Raw genomic sequence first — 27325 nt, forward strand, 5'->3', positions numbered from 1 at the left:
CTTTTTTCTAAGAGACAAACTTGATCCTTCCCCTCAACACAAGTTTAATCTAGCATACTAACTAAGGTGCTATCTCATGGTGCTCATGACAGAAAACATAAATAAAAACATAAATAAAAAATTAAATAGCCAGCTTTTTATTGAGTATTTATGATCTACACAGCATTGTGGTAAGCACTTTGTGTACAAAATACAGGCTTAAGAACGTTAAGTAACTTGTCCAAGATCATAAAGCTAGTAGGTAGTACAGCCAGAACCTCACCCAGAAGGTCTTAACTCCAGCGCTCATATTCAACCACTATGCACCTAGCTCTAAGAAAAACAAAAACAAATCTCTTCACACAACAGAAAATCATACTTGGGGCAATCTCTCTCTTTCTCCATCTAGCAAATAATAAACCTAGGATGACTTGAGTGAAATTCTCCTTCCTATACCCAAGAAACACATAGAAAATCATCATTACTTTACATAGACGCACAGGCAACATTTGCCCTCCATACCTGAGGCCTGTGAAATAGGTGAGGGGAAAATAAAGGAATACAAAAATATAATATCATTCATGCTAAATATGGAATAAATATATTTAACTATATCCACTATTAGAAATTTGGTGGGACTTAACATAAGAATTGAATAAATGATCCTAATTTTATTTTAGGTTTAGAATGCATGGTTTACAAGCGTTATTTCAGAGGCTATAGGGCAAGTTTGTCCAATCCACGGCCCAACACAAATTCCTAAATTTTCTTAAAACATTATGAAATTTTTTTGCTATTGTTAGTGTATTTCATGTGTGGCCCAAGACAATTCTTCTTCCAATATGGCCCAGAGAAGCCAAAAGACCGGACACCCCTGTTATAGAGAATCTTTAATTGGGCCTTTCTTTCCCTCTTTTAGAGACAGGGTCTTGCTCTGTCGCCCAGGCTGGAGTGCAGTGATATGATTATGGCTTACTGAAGCCTCAATAACTGAAACTTTTAAATAAAAATTCTTACCTGCAATTCAAGAGGTATTTCACTGCTTTGGAGCAAAAACTGTATTTCAGCCACTCTTCTAGAAAATTCTGAAGTTTTTTGTTCATGGACTTGTAATTCTTCCTAAAACATGTAATTTTAAAGGAGAGTGTCTTTTTATTTCATACCTTATTTTCTGATACCCATATTTACTAGTGTTTATATACAGAAACTGAGAGACCCCTTGAATTTCCCATAATCATGTGTCTCAGTGTCCTAGAAGTTACAAATCCAAGTGCCTTCAGGGGTCAGGCAAATGCTACAACCAAGTGTCTTTCTAGGTATAAGACAAGAGAAAGGCTAGGCCTGTGCCATGAGAGAATGCACAGTCTGCCTTAAGGCATTCAATTTCATGAACGTATTTATAAATTGCATACCCCATGTGTGCGCATCCGCACGCATGCACACACACACACACATACACGCACACACAATTTTAGCAGATTTTGGCCCACAGCTGTCAGTTTACAATTCTTAACATCAGATTTTTAAACAACCTGTAATCCAAGACAAATTTAATAGAAATGATTCATTTATACTTAGAAAATCATAGTTTTACTTAATACCTATTATAATATATCCAAGAAACTCGAAATCTCCAAACAGTTAAAACACTTTTTCCAAATGTCTAAAAATAAATACATAAATTAAAGAGTGAATAAAAGTGAGAATTAGAGACAAAATAAGATTTGAGGCATTAGCATACATTCTTATGTTACGTTGAACCATATATAACTGGCAACAGTCGGCTGCTTTCTGACCTAGCAAGAGAGCAAATTTTTTTTTTTTTTGGGAGACGGAGTCTCCCTCTGTCGTCCAGGATGGAGTACAGTGGTACCATCTCTGCTCACTGTAACCTCTGCCTCCCCAGTTCAAGCTATTCTCCTGCCTCAGCCTCCTACGTAGCTGGGATTACAGGCACCCACCACCACACCCAGCTAATATTTTCGTATTTTTAGTACAGACAGGGTTTCACCATGTTGGCCAGGCTGGTCTCAAACTCCCAACCTCAAGTGATCTGCCTGCTTCAGCCTCCCAAAGTGCTGGGATTACAGGTGTGAGCCACCACACCCAGCTGACAACAAATTTATATGATTCAAACAAGTAATATGTAAACAAACAAGAAATTAGGAAGAATTCTTCCTAGAGGTGAAAGAGAAATAACTTTGATTCTTTCCAGATGCCACAACCTGAGATTGTTGTTTTAAAAAGTAGTTTTTCTTGCAGCTGTATAAAGATGGTGATACATAGCCATGTATTTTTTCTAATCTTTATAAGGCATTGTTTAATTCAAATACGAAGAAGGTTGTCTATAATCATGGTCTAGATCAGAGGTTAACAAACTATAGCCAGAGGGTTGATAGCCTGTTTTTATAAATAAAGTTTTTACTGGAAACTAGCTACTTTCAAGCATTTATATTGTCTCTCACTGTTTTCATTCTCCAACAGCAGGGGTGAACAGTTGTGGCAGAGGCAAATGATCCACAAGCCTAAAATATTTACTATATGGCCCTTTAAGAAAAAGTCTACTGGCTGGCCTAGTGACTCACACCTGTAATCCCAGCACTTTGGGAGGCTGCGGTGGGCAGACCACAAGGTCAGGAGTTCAAGACCAGTCTGACCAACATAGTGAAACCCCGTCTCTACTAAAAATACACAAAAAATTAGCCAGGCGTGATGGTGTGCGCCTGTAATCCCAGCTACTCAGGAGGCTGAGGCAGGAGAATCACGTGAACCCAGGAGGCGGATGTTGCAGTGAGCCGAGATTGTGCCACTGCACTCCAGCCTGGGCGACAGAATGAGACTTTGCCTCAGAAAAAAAAAGAAAAGAAAAAGTCTGCCAACCCCTGGGGTCTGTTTCACTACCCAGGAGCAATTATGCATTTAGTTGGCGCTGTTGCTAGGAATTCTTCATCTTTTTCATACTACCAATCCCTTTGGCAATCTGGTGAAGCCTATAGATCCCTTGTGTAATAGCATTTTAAAAATAAAGCATAAACTAAATAATGTAGAATTACAAAGGAAAAGAATTACATGATAATTGTCAAAATATTAAAAACAATTTGTGATACATAATACTAGCACATGTTTCCCTATTATATAACAAGATCTAGCAATAGACCTACTAAATCCTATACTTTCAAAGTAGTGGTAAGGGTAATAGATTCAACAATTGAATAATGATCCAAAAATATCTGTGATTTTCTTGATAACAAAGTCACATATGAGCATCGTAATATGTTTGTTGACTATATTCATAAAAAATAAAAATAAAAAAATGTCAATTGTGTACCAAGCATGTATTTTATCTGTTAAATTACCTTCAGCCTTTCTCTGTCCTCTTCAGTCAATTGATGTAATTCCATTTTTTGAAGGGCCTTTTCCGTCCCCTCATCAATGACATTTTTTAAGTTAAAAAGTTTGTCCCACAAAGCTAGAGCTCGACCAAGATTTTCATAGTAGTCTTCTGTCTTTTCATTTATCTACCATAATTTAAAAAGAGAAACAACACATGTAGCTGTGAAAAGTTTGAAAACCACCGTTTCAGCCAAACACTGTTTTAAAATAAAATTTTAGTTTACTATTACTGGATAATTTGCTTTATTCGTCAAAAAAATTTGCTTTAACATATCATGTAGTTCTTTCTCTTAAAAATTAAAAATAAAAAAATAAAACGTACCTGATTTGCTGCAGCTTATATGCAATTTAAATCAACAATCTTCCTAATTTCTTTTTCTTTTTTTTTTTTTGAGATGGAGTCTCACTCTGTCACCCAGGCTGGACTGCAGTGGCGCCATCTTGGCTTACTGCAACTTCCGCCTCCTGGGTTCAAATGATTCTCCTGCCTCAGCCTCCCGAGTAGCTGAGATTAAAGACATGCACCACCATGCCCAACTAATACTTGTATTTTTAGTAGAGATGGGTTTCACCATGTTGGCCAGGCTGGTCTCGAACCCCTGACCTCAGGTGATCCACCCATCTCAGCCTCCCTCCCAAAGTGCTAGGATTACAGGTGTGAGCCACCACACCTGGTCTAGTCTTCTTCATTTCTAAATTACATTTTTTTTTTTTTTTTGGTTAAATGGTGCTTTTAAAAACCCAGATGATAGCCGGGCGAGGTGGCAGGCACCTGTAGTCCCAGCTACTCGGGAGGCTGAGGCAGGAGAATGGCGTAAACTCGGGAGGTGGAGCTTGCAGTGAGCTGAGATCGCGCCACTGCACTCCAGCCTGGGTGACAGAGCGAGACTCCGTCTCGGGAAAAAAAAAAAAAAAAAAAAAACCCCAGATGAAAACATAATGCAGATGAGTTCTTAGTTTGTAATTAATAAAAACTAGTAATATCATTACTACTCAACCAAAATTACATTAAATATGTAGTTAAACATCAGCATACTGCATGAACAGGCAATACATTAATGAACTTATCTTTAAAAAGCCAAGTATGTATTTCTATATGTACAAGATGATGAACCCATCTGTTAGTAGTCCCAACTCTGGGGTTAAAATTAATTCCTAAGTTTTATATAATTTGAACATTTTTACAATGAATATTTTCGAATCTTGAATTAAATAAAAATACTAAAGACACAAAAAAAATTGGAAACAAAATTAAATTTGCAGTCAATGAAATTATCACTTACATCAAGCCATCTATCCACAATAATATTAGCCTCTTTTTCAAAAGGGGGTTCTTCAAAAGTTTTCATTTTATTTAGATAAAATTGTAGATTTTTGCAGATCTGGTTTATCTTGTCTACAACTTCTAAATGCTCATTAAATTCTTCTTTGACAATTTCAATCTGTAAAAAAGATATGAAAGTTATTTTTGATATATTGATATAGACAAACAGCTAAGAATCACAATTCTATTGTTGGATATTAAGCTTAAAAACAATATCCAACAAAGCGTAATACCTTCTTACATTGTTCTTTTTTAAAGTAGGCTTTTATTGTCCCACTTTCTCAATGAAAAGTTTTTAGCATCCTAACCATTGGTTCAATGTTAATCCTATACTCAAATTTCCTCCCACTTGGCATGATGAAATTTTTATAGTGGTCTAAAACCATATTTCTTATCCATGTGAAATAAGAATCTACCTGCCAAAAAAAGCATCTGCATTCAATGGCATTAAAAAAAAAAAAAAGACAGTCCCTACATCTGCCTAATGAGAATCATCTTTTTGATATCAAAGAACCTAAGCACTTATCTGAATAAAATACACAGAACTCTAAGACATCTTGGATTCTAATCACTGGGATTAGATCACTGGGAACTAATCACTGGGAAACTAAGCAACATACTTCTAAATACGAGTCAAAGAGGAAGTCTCAAGAGAAATTTTTAAATACATCAAATGGAATGAAAATAAAACACGAAAACTTGTGTAGCACAGTTAAAGTATTGCTGAGAGGGAAATTTATAGCACTAAATGCATACATTAAAAATGAGGAAAAATCTGAAATCAATCATCTAAATGACCACTTCAAGAATCTAAAAAAAGAACAAAATAAACCCAAAGCAAGCAAAAGGAAGGAAATAATAAAAATTAAAACAGAAATCAATTAAGTTGAAAATTCAAGAACATTAGGAAAAAAATCAATAAAATAAAGAGCTAGTTCTTTCAAAAGATCAGTAAAATTGATAAAACTTCTAGAAAGACTGACAAAAGCAAAGAGAGAAGAAAGTAATACCAGTACTAGGAATGAAACAGGGATACCACTACAGACACTACAGACATCAAGCAGATAATAAGAGAATGCTACAAATAACTTTACACACACAAATTTGAAAACTTCGAGGAAATGGACAGATACTTTGAAAAACACTACTGCAACTCATCCAATATTAAATACATAATGTGAATTGCCCTATTAATATTAAAGAAATTGAATGAATAATGTAGAAGCTCCCCAAAAAGAAATCTACTGGTCCAGATGGTTTCACTAGAGAATTTGATCAAACATCTAAAAGAGATTTAACAGCAATCATATACAATCTCTCCTGGAAAACTGAAGAGAAGGAAACCCTCCCAATTAATTTTATGAAAGCCAGTTTTACAGTACCAAAAAGAAACTACAATATCTCTCAAGGATATTTACACAGAAATCCTTAATAAAATATTAGCAAATATAATTCAGGAACACATATAAAAAAAGGAATTATAGGCCGGGCGCGGTGGCTCAAGCCTGTAATCCCAGCACTTTGGGAGGCCGAGACGGGCGGATCACGAGATCAGGAGATAGAGACCATCCTGGCGAACACGGTGAAACCCCGTCTCTACTAAAAAATACAAAAAATTAGCCGGGCATGGTAGCGGGCGCCTGTAGTCCCAGCTACTCGGGAGGCTGAGGCAGGAGAATGGCGTAAACCCGGGAGGCGGAGCTTGCAGGGAGCCGAGATCGGGCCACTGCACTCCAGCCTGGGCGGCAGAGTGAGACTCCGTCTCAAAAAAAAAAAAAAGGAATCATATACCATGACCAAATAAGGTTTATTCCAGGAATGCAAGCCTAGTTTAACATCCAAAAATCAATCAATGTAACCCACCATTTTAACAAGCTGATGGAAATAAATTAGATAATCATGTCAGTTAATGCAGAAAAAGCACACAAAATGATATAACCACTCTGAAAAACATTCTGATAGTTTCCTTAAAAAATAAACATGCAAGCTGGGCGTTGTGGCTCACACCTGTAATCCCAGCACTTTGGGAGGCCGAGGCGGGCGGATCATGAGGTCAGGAGATCGAGACCATCCTGGCTAACACGGTGAAACCCCGTCTCCACTAAAAAAATACAAAAAAATTAGCCGGGGTGGTGGCAGGTGTCTGTAGTACCAGCTACTTGGGAGGCTGAGGCAGGAGAATGACATGAACCCAGGAGGCGGAGCATGCAGTGAGCCGAGACTGCACCACTGCACTCCAGCCTGGGCAAGAGTGAGACTCCATCTCAAAAACAAACAAACAAACAAACAAACAAAAAAAAAAACCCTGCAGGCCAGACAGTGCCATTACAGCAGTGGCTCATGCCTGTAATCCCAGCACTTTGGGAGGCCGAGGCAGGTGGATCACCTGAGGTCAAGAGTTCGAGATCAGACTGACCAATATGGTGAAACCCCATCTCTACTAAAAATACAAAAAAATTAGCCAGGTGTAGTGGCATGCACCTGTAGTCCCAGCTACTCAGGAGGCTGAGACAGGAGAATTGCTTGAATCCAGGAGGCGGAGGCTGCAGTGAGCCAAGATTGTGCCATGGCACTCCAACCTGGGCAACAGAGCAAGACTCCATCAAAAAACAAACGAACAAACAAAAACAGAAAACCCCATGCAATTAACATATGACCCAGCAAGCACACTCCTGGACACATCCCTGAGAAACAAAAACTTATATTCACCAAAGACTCCTTCACAAATGTTTACAGCAGCTTTATTCATAATAGTCCAAAATTGGAAAGAAGCCAGATGTCCTTCAGTGGGTGAAGAGTTAAACTGTGACACATTCATACCATGGAATACTGCTCAGCAAGAAAAAGGAACAAACTATCAATATATGGAAGAACCTGAATGAATCTCCACAGAATAATCTATGTGAAAATAGCCAATCCCAAAGTTACATACTATATAATTTCATTTATATAGCATTTTAAACATAGTAAAATTATAGAAATAGAGACTATATTTGTGGTTGTCCGGGATTAGAAGGGGTGGGAGGAAGAGGGAAGTAGATGGGGCTAGAAAATGACAATAAGAAGAATCCTTGTAGTGACAAAAATGTTCTTTATCTTGACTGTATTGATGTCAATATCCTGATTGTGATATTCTAGTTTTACAAGATTTTACCATTGGGGAAACTCAGTATAGGATACTTGGGATCTCTTTGTATTACTTTTGTATGTGAGTCTACCATTATCTCAAAATAAAGGCTAATTTAAAAATTAATATTAAATAAAATCTTTAAAATGAAAAATCAATAACTGGGGAGGTTTGTCTTCCAACTAGATGCTGATTGATACACTGGCAGAGCTGAGATCAAAACCCAGGCCTTCGCTCTCCTGGTTCAGAACTCTGCACTGGAACACAATAAATGTTTGTCCACAAAGATGGAAGTAGAGGCCATTATCCTAAGAGAAATAACTCAGAAAGTCAAATACCGATATGTTCTCACTTATAAGTGGAAGCTAAGCAAAGGGGGAACACAGACATATGGAGTAGAATAATAGGCCTTAGGGACTATAAAAGGTGAGACAGTGGGAAAGGGGTGAAGGCTGAAAATTTACCTATTGGTAAATGTCCACTATTTGGGTGATAGGTACACTAAAATGCCAGACTCCTCCATTACACAATATACTCATGTAAGAAATTTGCACTTGAGACTGGATTAAGAAAATGTGGCACATATACACCATGGAATACTATGCAGCCATAAAAAAGGATGAGTTCATGTCCTTTGTAGGGACATGGATGAAGCTGGAAACCATCATTCTCAGCAAACTATCACAAGGACAGAAAACCAAACACCACATGTTCTCACTCACAGGTGGGAATTGAACAATGAGAACACTTGGACACAGGAAGGGGAACATCACACACCGGGGCCTGTCATGGGGTGGGGGGAAGTGGGGAGGATAGCATTAGGAGATATACCTAATGTAAATGACGAGTTAATGGGTACAGCACACCAACATGGAACATGTATACATATGTAACAAACCTGCACGTTGTGCACATGTACCCTAGAACTTAAAGTATAATAAAATAAAATTTAAAAAATTTTAAAAAAAGAAACTTGCACTTGTACTCCCTAAATATACCAAAAAAAAAAAATTATTGAGGAAAAAAAATTTTTAAGCAAAAATGTTTGTTCAATTAAATAAAAAAAATTTCATTTGATATATTTCATTTAACCGAACAAACTAAATTTTTTTTGCCTGCAAAGAACTTTCTTGTTAAACTAGCACAAGCTTCCACAGGGTGATGAGAAAAGAAAGGGCAAGAGAGTGTAATTTTAGCATTGGCAGAACTATGGGTTTTGTTTTACAGCAATGGAAGGAGTAAAATAAAGGGAACTAGGCCCACTTTGACATTTCCAAACTTTAATAGTCTCCTGACATTCCAGCCTTCTAGTCTAACATTTTGCACTTCTGTCTTTCATTAAAGAGGGTAGAACTTTGTCACCATATCCTAGATAAACATCCAGGTTACCACAGTTTTGAAGGACAAAAGTTCTCAGTGGTATCATATTCCAGGCACTGCTGCAAAGCAGGATAAAGATCCATGCTACAGAAATGGACTGTTTGTGAAGATAGTACCTGTGTCATCACAAAATTAACTGAAAGTTATGTTAATAATTAGTACTAAAATCTGCTTTTTTTCACAGTTTTTTAAAAACCTAACAAAAGAATTAAATATTAGTGTATTAAAACTTCCATATCTTTCATACAAAATAAAAGATTATTTCAGCAAACATAGAAGCACCCATATACTAGAGGTACAATTCTCATTTTAATAAAATAAGGAAAGCCGGGACTGTTGTTTCTTAAAGGTAGTTATAATTATTTTATTAATTTTAAAAATACCTTTTGCAGTTGAGTAAGGAGTACAGACAAAGCAGAGTTCATTAATTTTTACTTCTGCTATATACATACTTCAAATATGTCTTCAGGGCAGGCAGTTTTATGCAGTGATTAAAACAGTGAAATAACAAGTTTAACACGGTGGATTAAATATATATGTTTGTCTCTCTTTCCTCCTCACATGCTACTTTAACAACAGAAAAGAATTTAAAATGGTATAAACCAACAAGCACACAGAGAACAGAGGATGAGAATACTCTCAGGTGGAAGGTGAGAAGTTGGGAAGCTGGAAAGCTGAAGAATGAGTAACTGACTCACCAAAACTAAAGCTGAAACCTTGGTCTAGAAGGAGATGGGATAGTGGGGAGGGTGCAGAGAAGCCAATAAGAAGCAAGGCCATTTGTGCTACAGAATCTCAAAAGGCTAGAAATGACTTCAAGGTAATCATTAAGGCCGAAATACAGTTAGCCTCAAACAGAAAGACTGGATGACATTTTTTAAGAGAAACACATTTAGACTCTCAGGCCCTCTTTCACCTGGTTGGATGGACTCCCTCCATACCCACAGAGATTGACTTTCTGGGGAGGCTCTGGACTTGGGGCTGTGAAATATAGCTGAGGACAGAGGTGAGGTCCAGTTATGATAGCCACAGAGGAGCTAATGATGGCAGAAAGGCCAAGACCTGGGCCTAGATTCCGATTAGGGAGACTCACCCAGGAGAGGAGTCAGCTCCCTGGAGGTGATGAGAAGTTTATTAGTCAGATAAATAACTTATCTACAAAGTACAGTTTATAGTTACAAGGTTATAGAGTTATGGGGTAGCGGGAAGAGCAGCAGACAGGCCACACGCAGCATGGGGCATCGTAACTGACACTCATCAAAACAGGGCTGAGGAAGGGCGCCAGAAGTGAGGAGGATTTGCATGAACAAGAAAAGCTGCAAGTCAAGAGGGACTAGATATCTGGTCAGCATACAAGGGAGGGTCTCAGGGTCTGTTGAGTAAGGCAGAGACCTTGATCCTAAAACAAGAGTACAAGGTAGGAGACTGCTATCGGGGACACGGCAGAAGGGTGGCTATGCGAACTGGGACACAAGCCCAAGAGGATCTGGTAAGGCTGAACATGCTGGAGTCTCTAAGAACCTAGGAAACCAGAGCTCTTTAAATCTACTGAATGAGGACAGGACCCTTCTAGATCCCAAGACCAGCCAAACCCAAAAGCTGCCTCCACCAGAGGGAACCAGACAGGTTACATCTAAGCAACTGTGACTATCTGCTCATGGTCTTGACAGCTTTGATTAAGTCTGACAAGAAACCAGCTACACAGTCATATATTGTACAGCTGGTATCTAAATAGGGCTGCTTCCGACTGGCCAGCTCTAAGAAACTAAGCCTGAGAAAGTGGGTCCCAGACAAGGGCCATTCCTGACATTCTGGGTGTCACTTGAGCTTCAGGGTTAATAGTTCTAGATAAGGACTAAATTGTCCTATTTAAGCTTTCACTGATGCTGCTCTTAACAACTGGAAAGTTTAATAAAATTGCTTTCCAACCTCCAAGTATATCAAGCAAACTACATTTCACATACTTTTGACACCTTTATAGCACTTTAGCTTAGTACTTATAAAATCAATAGAAAAAGGCCAGGTGTGGTGACTCATGCCTGTAATCCCAGCAATTTGGGAAGCAGAGGTGGGCAGATCACCTGAGGTCAGGAGTTTGAGACCAGCCTGGCCAACACGGCAAAACCCTGTCTCTACTAAAAATACAAAAATTAGCTGGGCGTGGTGTTGCGCACCTGTAATCCCAGCTACTTGAAAGGCTGAGGCAGGAGAATTGCGGGGAGGGGAGGGGAGAGGAGGGGAGAGGAGGGGAAGAAAGAAACTTTCTGGTGTAGAGTCACAGAGTGCAGTGTAGTATATTCTTTTCTAACTATTCCATTCTTCTGCCACTCTGGTTGATAACCACATAAAATCATAGAAAATAATGACACCTAGTGTCCAAAAATATTACTCTTCTTAGAATATAAACACAGATGGAAGAACGTGGTATTAAGCTTGCACATCTTCACAGAAAATGAGTAAATAAAAGCTAATTTTTCCTTACTCCACTAACAACAGAGAGGATTTTCCCACCATCTTCCGTCAAGCCTGCAATGCAGGGTCAGGTTCCTTGTAAACAGAAAGTCAGTGCAAAGGCTGTTACAGCCTCATAGAGGTGGCAGCAGGCATGAGCAGAAACACAGCCCCAACATCAAAACCCAAACAGAAGAGACCCACCATCAACTCGGCGCCTGTTTCTTTTTTCCAGCCCTGGTGATAAAATACAACACATTTTTAGATACCCGGTAAAATAGGGTCACTAGTAACTTCTTTTAAATGAAGTTTCAAAATGACTTAATCTATCTCTCTTTACTACCAGGCCTGTCAGTGAGGTCGCTGTGCAGTTTTTTTCTAACGGAAGCTGGACTCACCTCTGCTATCCTTTTCTTCAGGTTCTCCTTTCCCATGTACGAAGCCTGCAGGGAGATGACACTCTCTTCTTTTTGAATCAAAGTTGTCAAGATGCTTTTAAAATTCTGATATTGTTTTAAGAGCTCCAAAACTCTTCCGCATTGTTCAAGACTATGAATAGAAAAATATACAATAGCTAAATGTCCAAAAATAGCAAAACCATTCTTTCTCTTTGCAAGTATACCACATAAATGATGAATAAGGCGTAAAGGACTTTTCCTCTTGATGTGATTCTTAATATTTTTTACCAATTTAACCTAAGAATGATGGCACATCAATATATCTGGCAAATAGATGGCATAATCTCTGATTAGTACTGTCACTAGGTGAACATTAAAAAGTTACCAGATGTAAGGTCTACAAAGAAACACAGGATTCATCACCCTAAGGAATCAGCATCTCAATTTCATCATTAACCAAAAGACATCTCAGAAAACAGAGCCGCCTTAACGTAACTCTGGCAGATTATTTCAGTATCAATTCAGCAAGTCACAGGTTGTTTCTGTATCTATTCTTTTTTTTTTTTTTTGAGACAGAGTCTTGCTCTCTCACCCAGACTGGCGTGCAGGGGTGCGATCTTGACTCACTGCAACCTCCGCCTCCTGGATTCAAGCAATTCTCCTGCCTCAGCCTCCTGAGTAGCTGGGATTACAGGCAAATGCCACCATGCCTGGCTAATTTTTGTATTTTTAGTAGAGATGGGGTTTTATCATGTTGGCCAGGCTGGTCTTGAACTCCTGACCTCAGGTGATCCGCCTGCCTTGGCCTCCCAAAGTGCTGGAATTATATATAGGTGTGAACCACCATGCCTGGCCTTTTATATATCTAATCTATTCATTCTGGATTTAGTCCTTTTTAAAACGTAAGGCAGTGAGACAATGTGGCAGTTAGGACACCTGGTTTCTACTATAGCTGGGCACTGCTTAGTCTGAGACTCTGGATAAGTTACTTTAGCCTCTTTGAATCTCAACTCTTTCCTCAGTAAAGTCAGAGGGTAGACTAGATCAAATACCACATACAGGGTTCATCTTGACTCCTGTACACTCAGGTTCCAGTAGGAAACAGGAGATGTACCCCAGTGGAATTCTGAAGATTATGAAAATTTTTGCAACTAGCCCCGACTCTGCAGGAAACACAGCAGTTATTGACAGGCAACATCTCCCATTCAAGTAGGCGCATGGGGTAAAGTAATGCTCCCAATTCCCAAAGATGCCTGGGCCTAATCCCTGGATCTTGTGAATGTAACCTTACAGGTTACCTCACAAGGCAAAAGGGACTTTGCAGAAGTGATTAAGCTAAGGATCTTAAACTACAGAGATTATCCAGGATTGCCCGTGTGGGCCTGGTGTAATCATAAGGGTCCTTCTGGGAGGGAGGCAGGGAGAGGTGTCAAAGGAGACGTGATGACAGAACAGAGGGCAGAGAGAGATTTGAAGATCCTGCACTGCTGCTTTAAAGATGGAGGAGGGGGACACAGGCCAAAGAATGTAGCAGGAGGCCTCTAGAACATGGAAAAGGCAAGGAAATGAATCTTGCCTAGTGCCTCCAGAAGGAACACAGCTTGATTTTTTTTTTTTTTTTTTTTTTTTTTTGAGACAGGATCTCGCTCTGAAGTACAGTGGTGCTATCTCGGTTCGCTGAAACCTCAACCTCCCAGGCTCAAGTGATGTTCCCACCTCAGCCTCCTGAGTAGCTGGGACTACAGGCACCTGCAAGCATGCAGGTTAATTTTTTTATATTTTTTTAGAGACGGGGTTTCGCCGTATTGGCCAGGTTGGTCTCGAACTCCGGACCTCAAGTGATCCGGCCACCCCAGCCTTCCAAAGTGTTGGGATTACAGGCATGAGCTACCATGTCTGGCCAATTTTTTTATGTTTTGTAGAGATGGGGTTTCACCATGTTGGCCAGGCTGGTCTCAAACATGTAGGCTCAAGCAATCCTCTCACTTCAGCCTCACGAAGTGCTGGGATTACAGGTGTGAGCCACCTCATGCAGCCTATTTTACCACTTCTGACCTCCAGAAGCATAAGGTAATAAATCCATGTTCTTTTTAAGCCACTAAGTTCGTGGTGATTTGCTTGGTGATTTACAGCAATAGGAAACCAACCCAGTTGGGATGGTAATGAGCATAAACACACCATATTGTGTATGTGTTATGCTTCATGGAGAACCTCTTTGCTGCACTCTGGCTATAATCTACAATTCTAGGTCTTGTCCCAGACACTGGCCCTGTGAACTCCAGTGGGAAATCCTTAGGTTTGCCCTCCTTTGGGTCCACAGAGATGTGTTTTCAACCCAGAAGTTTGAAAAAGTTAATTGTGCTACAGACAATTTTTCAAATTCAAGACGGATTCTTTTTTTCCTTACCATTCGGTGACCAAGGCTTTGGCATTCTCCCACAAGAGTACTGTATTTTGGCACTGCTGATTCACAGTTTTTTCTCTGCCGTCTTTGAAGTGTGGAAGAGAATTAGCCATTCCTTGTAAATGTATCTTCTCTTCTTCATATTCATCTAGAACCTTATCCAGTCTGATTAATGATTTTTTCCTTGATTATGAATGAGAAAAAAGTTTGATAGCCAACTGTTAACCACTGATTCAACACAAATATGGGTAACCTGCGGAGGCACAGTAACCTTAATTTGTCCTTATGAGGTTAATGCCAATATTACACATTCCTGTTACAGAGTTCGGGAGGCTCTTTGCATTTCCAGAATTTTTCTGATTTTTTTTTTTGGTCTTATTTTGTTTTGCTTGTCTCACTTTGTCACCTATGCTGAGTGCAGTGGCACAATCTCAGCTCACTGCAGCCTCAACCTCCTAGGCTCAAGTGATCTTCTTCCCACCTCAGTCTCCTGAATAGCTGGTACCACACATGCACACCACCACGCCTGGCTAATTTTTTATTTTTTGTAGAGATGGGGTCTCACTATGTTGCCCAGGCTTGTCTCAAACTCCTGGACTCAAGCAATCCTCCTGGCTCAGCTTCCCAAAGTGCTGGGATTACAGATGTGAGCTACTGTGCCTGGCTGCATTTCCAGAATATTAATTTGGTGCTTTAAATAAATATAATAAATATACACAACCATTAGCAGTAACATGTTTCTGTGATGAAGAAACATGAGAGGAAAGAGAGAGAAACACACACATGAGAGGAAAGAGAGAGAGACAAAGCATATATGTGTGCTTATGTAGGGGCAAGACAGCATGATATGGCAGAAGAGGAGAAGGTGAATGACCAAGAACTACAGGATCCTAAGAAGGATGGGGTGGCCAAGGAGAAAGACAAAGACAAGAGAAATCTTGCACTTCTCCTTTATGTACAAAAAGCTCTCCCAATCAAAAAGGAGTTATTTAAGGATAAAGTAATACTGAAGGGATTAACACCATTCACCTAAATCTAAATTGCTAAACTGCTCACAGCCTCTACTTCCTGGCCTCCAATTTTCTCTTCAATTCACTCCCATAAGGTTTTCATTCTCTACTGCCTACTGTAACAGCTGGCCTCCACATTGCAAAATCCCTGTTCCACTCTCAATCTTCACCTCACCTCACTAATCAGCAGCATTTGACACTTGGTCATTTCCTCCTTGTTGAGATGCCTTCTTCAGGTAGCCCCAGAAGTCTCTTGATTTTCCTCCTACTATACTGGCCTCTCCGTTCCCAGTTTCTTCAGCTGGTTCCCCCTCATCTCCCTGATCCCTCAATACGGAGTGCCCAGAGTATGGATCCAACTTGAACCTCTTCTCTTGTTTATCTAAACTCACTCCCCTCAGAAATTTCATCCAATCTCATAGCTTTAAACAGCCTTGTAAAATGATGAAAACTCTCAAATATACACCTCTAGCCCAGACCTCTCTCCTGATTCCTAATGCCATCTATTTTTACGTGTCTTATTGATATTGCTGCTTGAATGTCTAGTATATCTTGAATATATCATTTCTAAAACTGAGCACACCCAATCTTTCATTCAATACTGAAAAATTTCATCCAAGGCTGATAAACTTTAGTCTTTTTCATCTCAGTTAATGGTAACTCAGTTCTTACTCACTGCTCAAGTTACCATTGACACAACGGATAATGAGAGGCAAGAGCACCTGAACCCAGAGGAAGATTCCAATGTTTGTTGGAAGCATTCTTGACCCCAATATCTCTTTTACACCCCATGTCCATGTGTCAATAAATCATCTGTTCTCTATCTTCAAACTATATACAGAATCTCAACACTTTCTACCACATTACCACTGGATCATGCCAGCTTCATCCCTACCAGGGATTACAATAGGTCAAACCAGACTTCCCATGTCTTCTCTCAACTCCTACAGTCTATTTTCAACACATCAGCCAGACACAACAGGTTATGATGAAAACCAACACATTTCCCTCTGTTTAGAACCCTGCTATGACTTCCCATGTCACTAGAAGAACAAGCCAAAGTCATCAAACAGCCTAAAAGTTCCTGCATGAGCTAAGCTACATCTCCCCCTCACTACTGCACCTTCTCACCTCCTTGCCTCTTCTCTAAAAACACAACCGACCTTTGTACCTACTGCTCTCTCTGCCTAGAAGGCTATTCCTTCAGGTTCGAGTGGCTTGCTCTTTCCTCTCATCTGATGCCAAGGCCACCTTCTCAGTGAGACCTTCCCTGATAATCCTGTTCAGTAGCAATCCCTTCCACCTTAAATAGAATTTCTCCTCCTCTCCTCCCCTCCCCTCCCCTCCCCTCCCCTCTCCTCTCCTCCCCTCCCCTCCCCTCCCCTCTCCTCTCCTTTTCTTTGAGAGAGGGTCTTACTGTGTCACCCAGGATGGAGGGCAGTGGTACAATCACATGCAGTGGTGGGATTCCCTAAGAATGAAAGTTTCATTGAGCCTGAGGGTGTGGGGCATTTCAGAGGGAAAGGCACACTTGACTACACTGAGGGCTTGGTCATCTAAAGACCCTTGAGAGACCACTGAGCCTGAGGAACTAAAGGTGGGCAGAGGAGGAGACAGAAAGTGAGACAGATTTAGAAAGGGGGGAAGAGGCCAGGCATGTAAGAGGAAGAGGCCAGGCTCACGCCTATAATCCCAGCACTTTGGGAGGTCAAAGGGGGTGGATCACATGAGGTCAGGAGTTCGAGACCAGCCTGGTCAACATGGTAAAACCCCGTCTCTACTAAAAATAGAAAAATTAGCCAGGCATGGTGGCGCAACCCTATAATCCCAGCTACAAGTGGGGCTGAGATAGGAGAATCGCCTAAACCTGGGAGGCAGAGGTTGTAGTGAGCCGAAATCGTACCACTGTGCCCCAGCTTGGGCAAGGCTCTGTCTCAAAAACAAACAAACAAAAAAACACAACAGTGGCTCACGCATGTAATCCCAGCACTTTAGGACACTGAGGCAGGTAGATCATGAGGTCAGGAGATTGAGACCATCCTGGCCAACATAGTGAAACTCCGTCCCTACTAAAATACAAAAAAAAAAAAAAAATTAGCCGGGCGTGGTGGCATGTACCTGTAGTCCCAGCTACTCGAGAGGCTGAGGCAGGGCAATCACTTGAACCCGGGAAGTTGCAGTGCGCCAAGATCATGCCACTACACTCCAGCCTGGTGACAGAGCAAGACTCCATTGAAAGAAAGGAGGAGAGGGGAGGGGAGAGGAGTGGAAGGGAGCGAAGCGGAGCGGAGAGGAGAGGAGCGAAGAGGAGAGGAGAGGGAAAGAATTCCACAAAAGCGACTCTTGCTAACATTTTAGCTTTTGGAATTTGAAGGCCCTACTCCAAATGCTGGAATTAAAATGGCAGCAGGTATATAGAAGGCTGCCAACCTCAGTCTACTGCAACTCTGCTCCATCTCCAGAATCAACACAAACTTTAGATTGCCTCTTAAATTCAGTCTCCTGCCCTTCCACTCAGTTCCCACCCTAATCCTGCCGGGAGAAGGAGACCAAATAACTAAGAAAGCAGCAGGGACAAGATGTGGCACATGCATCTTCCACCACTGGTTTCATTAATATCACATGCATGGAGTCTGCCAGTCATCCGTCCTGAGGAGAACTCCACAGTAAACAGACAGAAGTACAAGGGAATCGGTAGTAACTCATGTACAGTACTTTATGCATATCTGACTTCACCACTTCTTTGTCCATAAGACACACTCTAAAGAGGAAAGAAAAATTATGCCACGTTTTGTACAGGTACAATACCAACAAAAAGGAAGTTTGCCTGAAAAGTCTACAGAAAAGAATGCTGAACACTGAATACAGTGGGATGGAATAGAAGCAGAAAGACATAGGAAGAATATCTTTCACCTAATAGAGGTGAAAATACAGAAAGGTGCTAGTCATCTTGGATGGAAATGGATGGACAATACTTACCGATGTTTCACAGCGGGAACAGTAGGATCCCTAAGACCAATTTTACTGATTTGACTCTGCACATCTTGAATATTTTTACGGAGTTCATTATTTTTGAAGATACAAGCCTCTAGTAATCTGTTTTCCTCAGTGAATTCCTCCTGTACCCCACAGCCATGTGTCTTAGGTAACTTTACTGATAAAGCACCAAGAAGGTTTTCACAGGAGGTGTCTTCACCCAATTCAGCATCTTTAAAGCTCATATCAAGCATCTTCAAACATTTATCCAAATGTTTGGCCTTGTCTTTCATCAGATGAATTTCTCCCTCTTTATTTTTCACTGTCAAAGTATTTTCTTGTGCCACCTGTGTTCTGAGGCTGAGAGGTCTATAAAGGGCTCAGCAGAGAGTTTAGCTGTTCTGAGAGATGCCAAAAAGTCTTCCAGAGCTTTCAGAGTATCTTCACTCCTCTGCACCTTGTGGTTCATTTCTTCAAATTGTGTTTTGTACTTCAGTATAATATTCTGCATTGCATGTAGATCAAATGGGTGTAATTCCTTTAATATAAAGTTGCCTGGCTCTTCTAAGCGGTTACATATTTCAATCTGTTTTGCAGTAGAATCTTGGATATTCTAAAACAAAGATAAGAAAAGCTAAAAAACTGAGGTGGAAAAAAGAAAGACTGCTTGTGAGAAACCAGCCCCAAACTGCATGACTAGATTTGATCTAGAAAAATGCGTTTCAGTTTAACAAAAGGTGACAGTTTCTACCTAAGGAAACATTTTAATTACAAATGATCAGATGTCCCAGCTGATGTTTCAATCCCAAAAAGAAAACAAGCACATAAATCTATTGCTTCAAAGCAAATAATCAGATATTAAACTGTTCAGAAAACAATTTTATAATCTGAAAAATAAACAAATATTTTTATTTAAGATGGCATTTAGAATAAGAAAACAGTAGAATATGGCATTTAAGCATGAGTCTAGTATATTTAGGAATTCAGTTACTGAAGAAGGCATTCATAAACAAGGTTTCCTTTTGAATTCAAAGAAAATACCTCATTATGTACTCCACGGTACCTACCTCCAAATTTGTAAGGAATTAAAGAGTTAAGAAATAAAAAACAAGTCTAAATTACTGAAAAAAAATTTGTCGTGACTTATACTCTTAATCTATGCTATGACGAATAATTAAAACTCCATAAAGATTTATAAATCTCAGAAGACTTGATTATTCTGTAAATCACTGTGAGAACTTACATACTTACCCTTAGGTGTTGATAAATGCCATCAGCATCAATGAGATGAAATCCCTGGATGGCCATTTTATGGAGAGGCAGGTCGGAGCCACAGAGAAGAAGTGATGCCTTCTCCACAGGTAACACAAGCTGCAGTGCTGTCTCTAGAGATTCCATCCTGGGTGCAAGGTAAACCAGACGTGAGGGGAAAACACAGCACAAAGATATCCTATAAAACTGATTAACACAATTACTGAACTAAGAACAGAAAATAATTATCCAATAAATAGACATACAATGATATATACACATCATCACATTAATACCTAAACGCATTGATTCAAAATGCCAAAGAATGAATGGGTTGCTATATCCAAGTATTCTTTCATATGCTCATCCATCTATCCATTTATTCATTCATTCATTCAACATACATTTATTTAGTGAGAGGCAGCAGAGCTAGGTTAAAAATGACCCACTGGGCCAGACAACTCCAGCTGTTTCGGTATAATTAATGAATTCTCCTTTCACTCCAAAAAGCATCCCAATACCCAAGTATTCTTTTTTTTTCTTTTTGTATTTTTAGTAGAGACAGTGTTTCACCCTGTTGGCCAGGCTGGTCTCGAACTCCTGACCTCAAGTGATCTGCCTGCCTTGGCCTCCCAAAGTGCTGGGATTATGGGCAGAAGCCACCGTGCCTGGCCCCAAAGTATTCTTAGCAGGGTAATATATACCACACTGAATGGAAAATTGTAAAACATACTACGCCTTTCTCTCTCTTTTGAAATAAAAACAGAATTGTAACTTAACTTCACCTTGACAACTAAGAAACCTCATAATTACTTTAATTATGGAATAATTTGTTAAATTTCCATATTACAAATATAATGGGGTCCAAAGAATGGGCTCCACTGATAAGAAATTGAAATGTGGGACCATAGGTAAGTAATATATAGACTCTGAGCCTCAGTTTTTTCCTATATATAGAGGAATATATGCTGGGGGTACATATTCTATGTATACAAGGTCCTAATAACACTCTCATTTCAGAAATGAAGAGATTAATGCCCACAGAGTTTATGCGACTTGGTCAAATTCATGCCCAAAGGAGACAGTGGAAAGACTGTGGCCTTTGAACCTTGGCAGACCTTAAGTTCTACCAAGTTTCTAGGTAGCAGCGTGGCCTGGTATTATTAACATTTAACCTCTCGGAGTATCAGTTTCCTTATCAGAAAAATGCAATCATAATGGTAGCCTCTCTTACTGTTGTTGTGACATCCAAACAAAATAACATACTTAGTATAGCAATAGTCTTGCTTAAAATGGCATTACTGGATTTAGTGAGTTTATTAGATTCATAGTTAATAGATCTCAGAATTTTACCTGGTATTAAGAGTCATCTGAAGCTCTCTTTCTCTTTCCTTTAGTGTGTCTCTTTCCTTAATGATAAAAGGCTTCTTTATGTCACTCACATGATTTTCTAACTTCAATGAAATAATTTCAAACTCTTTCCAGCAAACATCAGTTTCTTTTTTTATGACCTAGATGGAACACATTAATCAATTTATCAACTAATAGGGTTAATAGGCACAATTATTCTGTTCTTAAAACATGAGACATTCACCAACTGTGGAGGCAAACACAATGTTTCACATGGAAATGTGTTTTAAAATATTTTCCAACCATCTACAAGTCAACTATCCTTTAGGGAACAATGACGTTAACTGTGCTCTCAGAGGACTCATTCAATGAAGTCAAGGGAGTCAACAAGGTGGCTTTCAAAGGTACCCAAACTCCCTTCCCCTAAGGTAATTACCCAGAATACAATTCAGAAAAATACAGATACATGTAAGAACAGATATTCTGTTTTCTCTGGATAGGAAATCTTTGTTACCTTCTAAACTAAAAGAAAACTAGAGTGAACCAAAACTATTTCTATATAAATAAGAAGTAAATTAATTTATGGTTTATTATTAACATCTATAATTCTATACTATTCCAGCTCCTTATCTTGATTCTTTTTTTTCAGTAAGGCATTGCTATATAATACTACTGACAGATCAGCAACCAGCAGTATAATTTGTTCTTCACTTTACCCAAAGATTAGTATGGTTTTTCTAACCAACTCATTATTCAGTTACTGGAGAAATGTCTCAAGACAGTTTCTTAATTGTGATGAAAACATGCTAAATCCATCACTTGAGCAACAGGGATTTTAACATATAAATTTTGCTTATTCAGATGAAAAATAGAGAGCAGTCAGATGGTAGAGTGTGACTGAGACCTGGTATAATAAAATAAAAGAAACTAGAAGTGGAAGGATGTTGTAGGAACTACCCATGGCCCTCCATCTGGGAGGGCTCCCTCTAATGCACTCAGGGTGGGCATCAAGAATGCACGGCAATGCACAGATCATCTTCAAACTAGGAAAGATATTATTTGTAGAAGTTGTGATTTGTGTGCCAACTACTAATAGATTGCTTCTTTCTGTTGTTTCTGAGTCACCTGCAATAACTTCCACTGAAGGCTTTTTAGGAGGAGAATCCATCATTTAGAGTGAAAACTCCCTCCACTGCCTACCCCTAAATGCCCAACATCAGACAGTCAACAATCACTGTACAGCAATTTTAGACAATGTGATCATTTGGTAAAGATGAAGGACTGAAACAAACATTCAGAGTCACTGGCTGGTTAACTTTGGAGCAACCCAGGAGCAGGATGAAATTCCCTTCAAAAACACATTGTTTTTGATAAATTCCCTTGAAGTTTGAAGCACAAAAAGAAATAAATACACAAAAACTCTTCAAGCCACAATATTTGGAGTACCAGATTAGAGTATAAGCAGTAAATTAAGACCCTAAACCAAAGTCTTTCCTGGGGTTGGTACCTGAAAGAAAATCACTTTATAATAGGGTGACATTAGAAATGCAATCCAGCAAAGAGAGTTCTTTGGAAACATTTGGCGTATGTGACCTCAACAGAAAAGGGGATGTCCCGACTCACAGTGGTACTATTTTCTAATAAACAAGATAACCAGAGAAATAATATTTTTGGTAATTACCTGTAAATCTGTCAGTTTGGCCTGCAGACAAGAACTACTCCTGTCCTCTTCACTAGAGAAATCAGAAGTAACCCTGAATTTGTTGTTTTGCAGGTGGTGTTCAAGAATATCTCTGTATGTATCATACCTGGGCAAAATGAAATGCAACATCACAATAGTTAATTTTTAAAATAACACAGGCCAAGCGCAGTGGCTCGCACCTGTAATCCTAGCACTTTGGGAGACCAAGGCGGGTGGATTGCCTGAAGTCAGGAGTTCGAGACCAGCCTGGCCAACATGGTGAAACCTCATCTCTACTAAAACTACAAAAAATTAGCTGGGCATGGTGGCAGGTGCCTATAATCTCAGCTACTCAGGAGGCTGAGGCAGGAGAATCACTTGATCCTGGGAGGCGGAGGTTGCAGCAAGCCGAGATGGCACCACTACATTCCAGCCTGGGCAACAGAATGAGACTCTGTCCCAAAAATATAAAAATAAAATAACACAAAGATAAACAAAAAACAAACAAAAAAAATAAGAAAAATAAAATAATACAAAGAAATATTTTAAAATTACTGTCAACTGCATGTGAGGAAATACCATGAAATTTCTGTCTAAGTTACTGGACCACATGCAAAATGATGACTAACTGAAAATAAAATTTTTAAAAAGTATAACATGTTTGCATTGATGAAAGACTTTTGGTGGATTTTACAGTTGTTTAAAAAGAGTTTACCTCTCTAGTAAACTATTTACAGATGCACTGTAATCCTTTTCCATAATGCTTTCTTTTTGCGGAGGCTTTAACTCTGATGCCAAGTTAAACTTCATAGTGGCTTCCATTGCCTAAGGGAATATGCAAAATAGTAAACAAAATATCTTAAACATACTTAATTATCTGGAAAAGATAAATGCTTTATGTTCAAAAATAAATCATTGATTCTTTATACCTCAAACGAGGAGATAATACAATTTCTCTGGGATGTCTCAGCTCAGAGAACAGTCTTTCCGTAGGACAGAGGGGAGTTGCACCTTCTAATTGGTATGGCAGCATGGTAAAGGAAGACTCCCAGCCCCAAAATGCTATTTCTGCCTGAGACTCCATACCCATAGTCAAAACTAGACAGAAGCCTACCATGCAGAAGCAGACCTCCAAAAACAAATCCGCCTCACCTCAATCCTTCCTCCACATGTTCTGATTGGCAGTCTGGACTACAGTATACAGTAAATATCAAATTATCTAGACTTTAGGAATTTAGAAAATTCAATTCCCGCAGAAAATGAAATACATTATAATGCAACAGAAAACGCAAATGATAAATGAACTTGTTCATCTCAATGAAATGGAAACATCTATACAGATCAAACTCAACCTCTTCTACCCTCAATAACAATGTACACAGATAATCGGTATTCATAATGGTTCAAAAGGGTCTCTGCTAGAAAGAACTATTTGTGTACTCAGAGGAAGATCAGGTTATGCTCGCTATAGCTTTGGTTAGTTGCATTCTCATTTGAAAATCAGTCTTTTGCATTGTGTAAGTGGAAATTCTCCATTGAGAAAAACAATCGGATAATTATAACCAACACCTAATTAATGAGAAGTGAATTATGGTACACTTGGTCTTTTACATTGGGTTTACTTCTAAAACACATTATCCACATTTAACACCTTTTCAGTTGATGGTTGATTATCTGATTTTGCAAATGGTGCCTCACTGTGGGAATCCCCTCCTCTATTCTCAGATGTGGAGATGGTCCCCCTAGAAAGGAATCAAAATTGCGTGTTTAAAAGAGAGCAAGAAATATGAAACCTAAACAAGCATGACTAACGCTTAATGTCATCTAATTGTGCAAAAGGCTTCGTTTTATCCTGAAGGGTAGCTATTCTTATGAAGTACTAACTCGTTTTTCGACGTGCCTCCCACTGTGGGCTGCAGTGTCATATGAATCTCGGAAGCACATTTCAGAAGTCTTTCTATCTTTTGTTCATAATCTTTGAGTAGTCTCTTCATTTCTTGTTGACTCTTCTGTGAAGGCAGCTCTTCACACAGCTCCCTCAGGACTTCCATGTGGTGATTAAGCTGGTACAGGCAGCCTTCCTCAGAAAAGCAGGCCTAATTGAAGAAATAAAGCAGGAAATGTGCTTCAGATGAGTTTACATGATTATTCCATAAGGACTAGAAACTAACAGATGTGTGTGGTTTTAACAATGCGTTCTTGTATAGGCCATCTACGTGCTATAACAATAGGCGCTGGAGAAAAAAAGATGAGGGAGTCAGCCCTAAAGGGGTTTTCAGTTCAGTAACCTAGACACACAAAGAACCAGCATAGAGTGTGCTAAGTGTTATGATAGAGCCTATGTGCCTGAAGGAGTCAGAGAAAGCCTGCCTCACAAGAGGGAAGCATCTGAACTATACGTGGAAGAAAGGGCAAATTCTCCAAGTAAAAGGGGAGAGAGGTTATTGCTAGCAGAAGGACCACCAAGAGGACGAAAACCACGAAGATAATGAAAAGCACTAGATGTCTCAAAGGACCAGTACTCCCGTGGGGCTGGACTGCACAGCACAGGAGGGATGCTAAAGGGGTTTCCTGGGCCAGGCTATGAAGGAACTAAGTGGCCTTCTAAAATGTCTGGAATTGTCCTGGGGGTATGGCGAACTGGCGACTAAGATTTGTGGCTCAAAAGGACAACTCTGCTGCTGGTATGGAAGATGAGATGAAGCAACCATCATCATTCTGAGAAAAGAACCCTGGCTTAGATAAGTGGCAACACTACTGGAAAGGAAGAAGCTGTTCTGAAGAATACCAGATGGGGCTTGGCAACAGATTTAATTAAGCCTGAGTGGAAAGGAAGGGAGGAAGGAGAGGAAGGGCGTCATGAGACAGCAATGCCATTCATTACCAGGAGGCAGAATACAAAATGAACCTTTGAGAGGAGATATTATTGGTTCAGTTTTGAGCTCACTGAATTTGAGTTCTCCGAAAAACACTGGTGATATCTACTAATCAGTGAGAAATAGAACATAGAATTCAGGTGAAACGACTCAGCTGGAGAGAAAAATTGACGCACTATCATTGCAGAGAAGGCAGGTCAAACCCCAGAGTGCATAAAATCGCCTAAGGGAAGCAGGAAATTAGCCAAAAGTGGAGGTGGAGACCCCCTTCTTCAAAAGCAAAACACTAAGATAATAGAATAAAAAGGAATATTTGTGAAGACACTAAAAAGAACTCACTGCAAATTATATATTGCTATGTATTTACATATCTACATCTATATTTATATATATCTACATAGATAGATAGATAGACAGATGATAGATAGATACAGAATTATATAAAGCAAGAGAGACTGACAGTGGGAGAGCCATAGCAGTAGAAACTTAAAAAGAAACGAAAAAAAGGGTCAGAAATGTCACATACATAAAAGCAATCAAATAGGATGGAGACCAAAAAAAGATCATGAGATTTGCCCCAGCTGCTTTATACCCTGATTTGCTCGTTTTCTCAAAAGCTGTGCTTCTGAGGACACTGTATACTGACAAAAGCCAACTATGGGTACTTTAGTAACAGTTGACACATTTGTGACCAGAGTCTGAGGACAGGGGCCATTGAGACACATCAAGGGAAATCATAAAATATTAACTCAGTGCCGAATTTTCTCACTTCTAAAAAGTAAGAAGCACAGGCTCTGTGAAGCACAGAAGTGATCATCCGCAGGGGAGAGGAGGGCTGGGTAATTTTCAAGTTTCATCCTAGACTAAAGATACACACAACCATTTAAGATAAACCCCAAAATGATGACGAAATTTAAGTGGAAACACGTTATTGTACCTCATGTTCTTTGATGAGACCCTTGGTCCTTCCTCTACGGATAAGTTTCTTTTCTTTATTTATTTGCTTTTCAAGTTTTAAAATATTGTCACTAAGCTTCCCTTTTTCAATATCTATTTTCAGTTGTTGAACATATAAAGACAGTTCATGATGAAGAGACTGCAAAAAAAAAAAAAAGGGGGGGGGGAATATATTAACCACGGGAACAAAATATACAAAAAAGTATTTATAGTGACAATAAATACATGTGTAGTGACAAAAGGACAGAAACAAAGCTTAAGTGCCATTCTGATTCATCCATATATTTTGGGGGGAGATGTTTTAAAACATCCCAGGCCCATAAACATGGGTTTTTTTTTCAAACTCGAAATGTATTTTAGCTGTGAAAGGCACTGTTAAGAAAATGAAAAGACAAGCTACAGACTGAGGGAAACTGTATGCAAACAGATAACTGAGACCATGGAGACATAAGTAAATGTAATGTGTATCCTGGATGAGATTCTAGAACAGACAGAAAGAACATCTGGGGAAAACTGTGAAAAGGTCAATAAAGTGCAAACTTTAGGTAATAATAATGTATCAACCTGTCAGAGTAAACTGCTAGAAAAAACAATGTATTAACATTGACCCAGTAATTGTATCAACGATACTATACTAATGTAAGATGCTGATAACAGAGGAATCTGGGCATGGGGTACACTGGAACTCTCTGCACCATCTTTACAGTAATTCTGTAAATCTAAAACTATTTTAAAGTAAAAAAAAGTTTATTTTAAAACGAGTTTTAG

The 27325-nt window shown here is 39.3% G+C and overlaps 1 protein-coding gene across 1 annotated transcript in view; it reads right to left on the reverse strand.

The window, feature by feature from the left end:
- Positions 1–27325, reverse strand: part of SYNE2 (spectrin repeat containing nuclear envelope protein 2) — a 377154-nt gene that overhangs the window by 205168 nt on the left and 144661 nt on the right. The window contains 14 exon segments of the mRNA XM_050797880.1: positions 997–1098; positions 3336–3497; positions 4656–4814; positions 12053–12203; positions 14460–14639; positions 18446–18797; positions 18800–19055; positions 19694–19841; positions 21047–21204; positions 22725–22851; positions 23440–23549; positions 24376–24466; positions 24609–24820; positions 26538–26696. Of these exon segments, the coding sequence (XP_050653837.1) occupies positions 997–1098; positions 3336–3497; positions 4656–4814; positions 12053–12203; positions 14460–14639; positions 18446–18797; positions 18800–19055; positions 19694–19841; positions 21047–21204; positions 22725–22851; positions 23440–23549; positions 24376–24466; positions 24609–24820; positions 26538–26696 (2367 nt within the window).

This window comes from Macaca thibetana, chromosome 7 (genome assembly GCF_024542745.1).
Source record: "Macaca thibetana thibetana isolate TM-01 chromosome 7, ASM2454274v1, whole genome shotgun sequence".
In the NCBI taxonomy this organism is placed as follows: Eukaryota; Metazoa; Chordata; class Mammalia; order Primates; family Cercopithecidae; genus Macaca; species Macaca thibetana.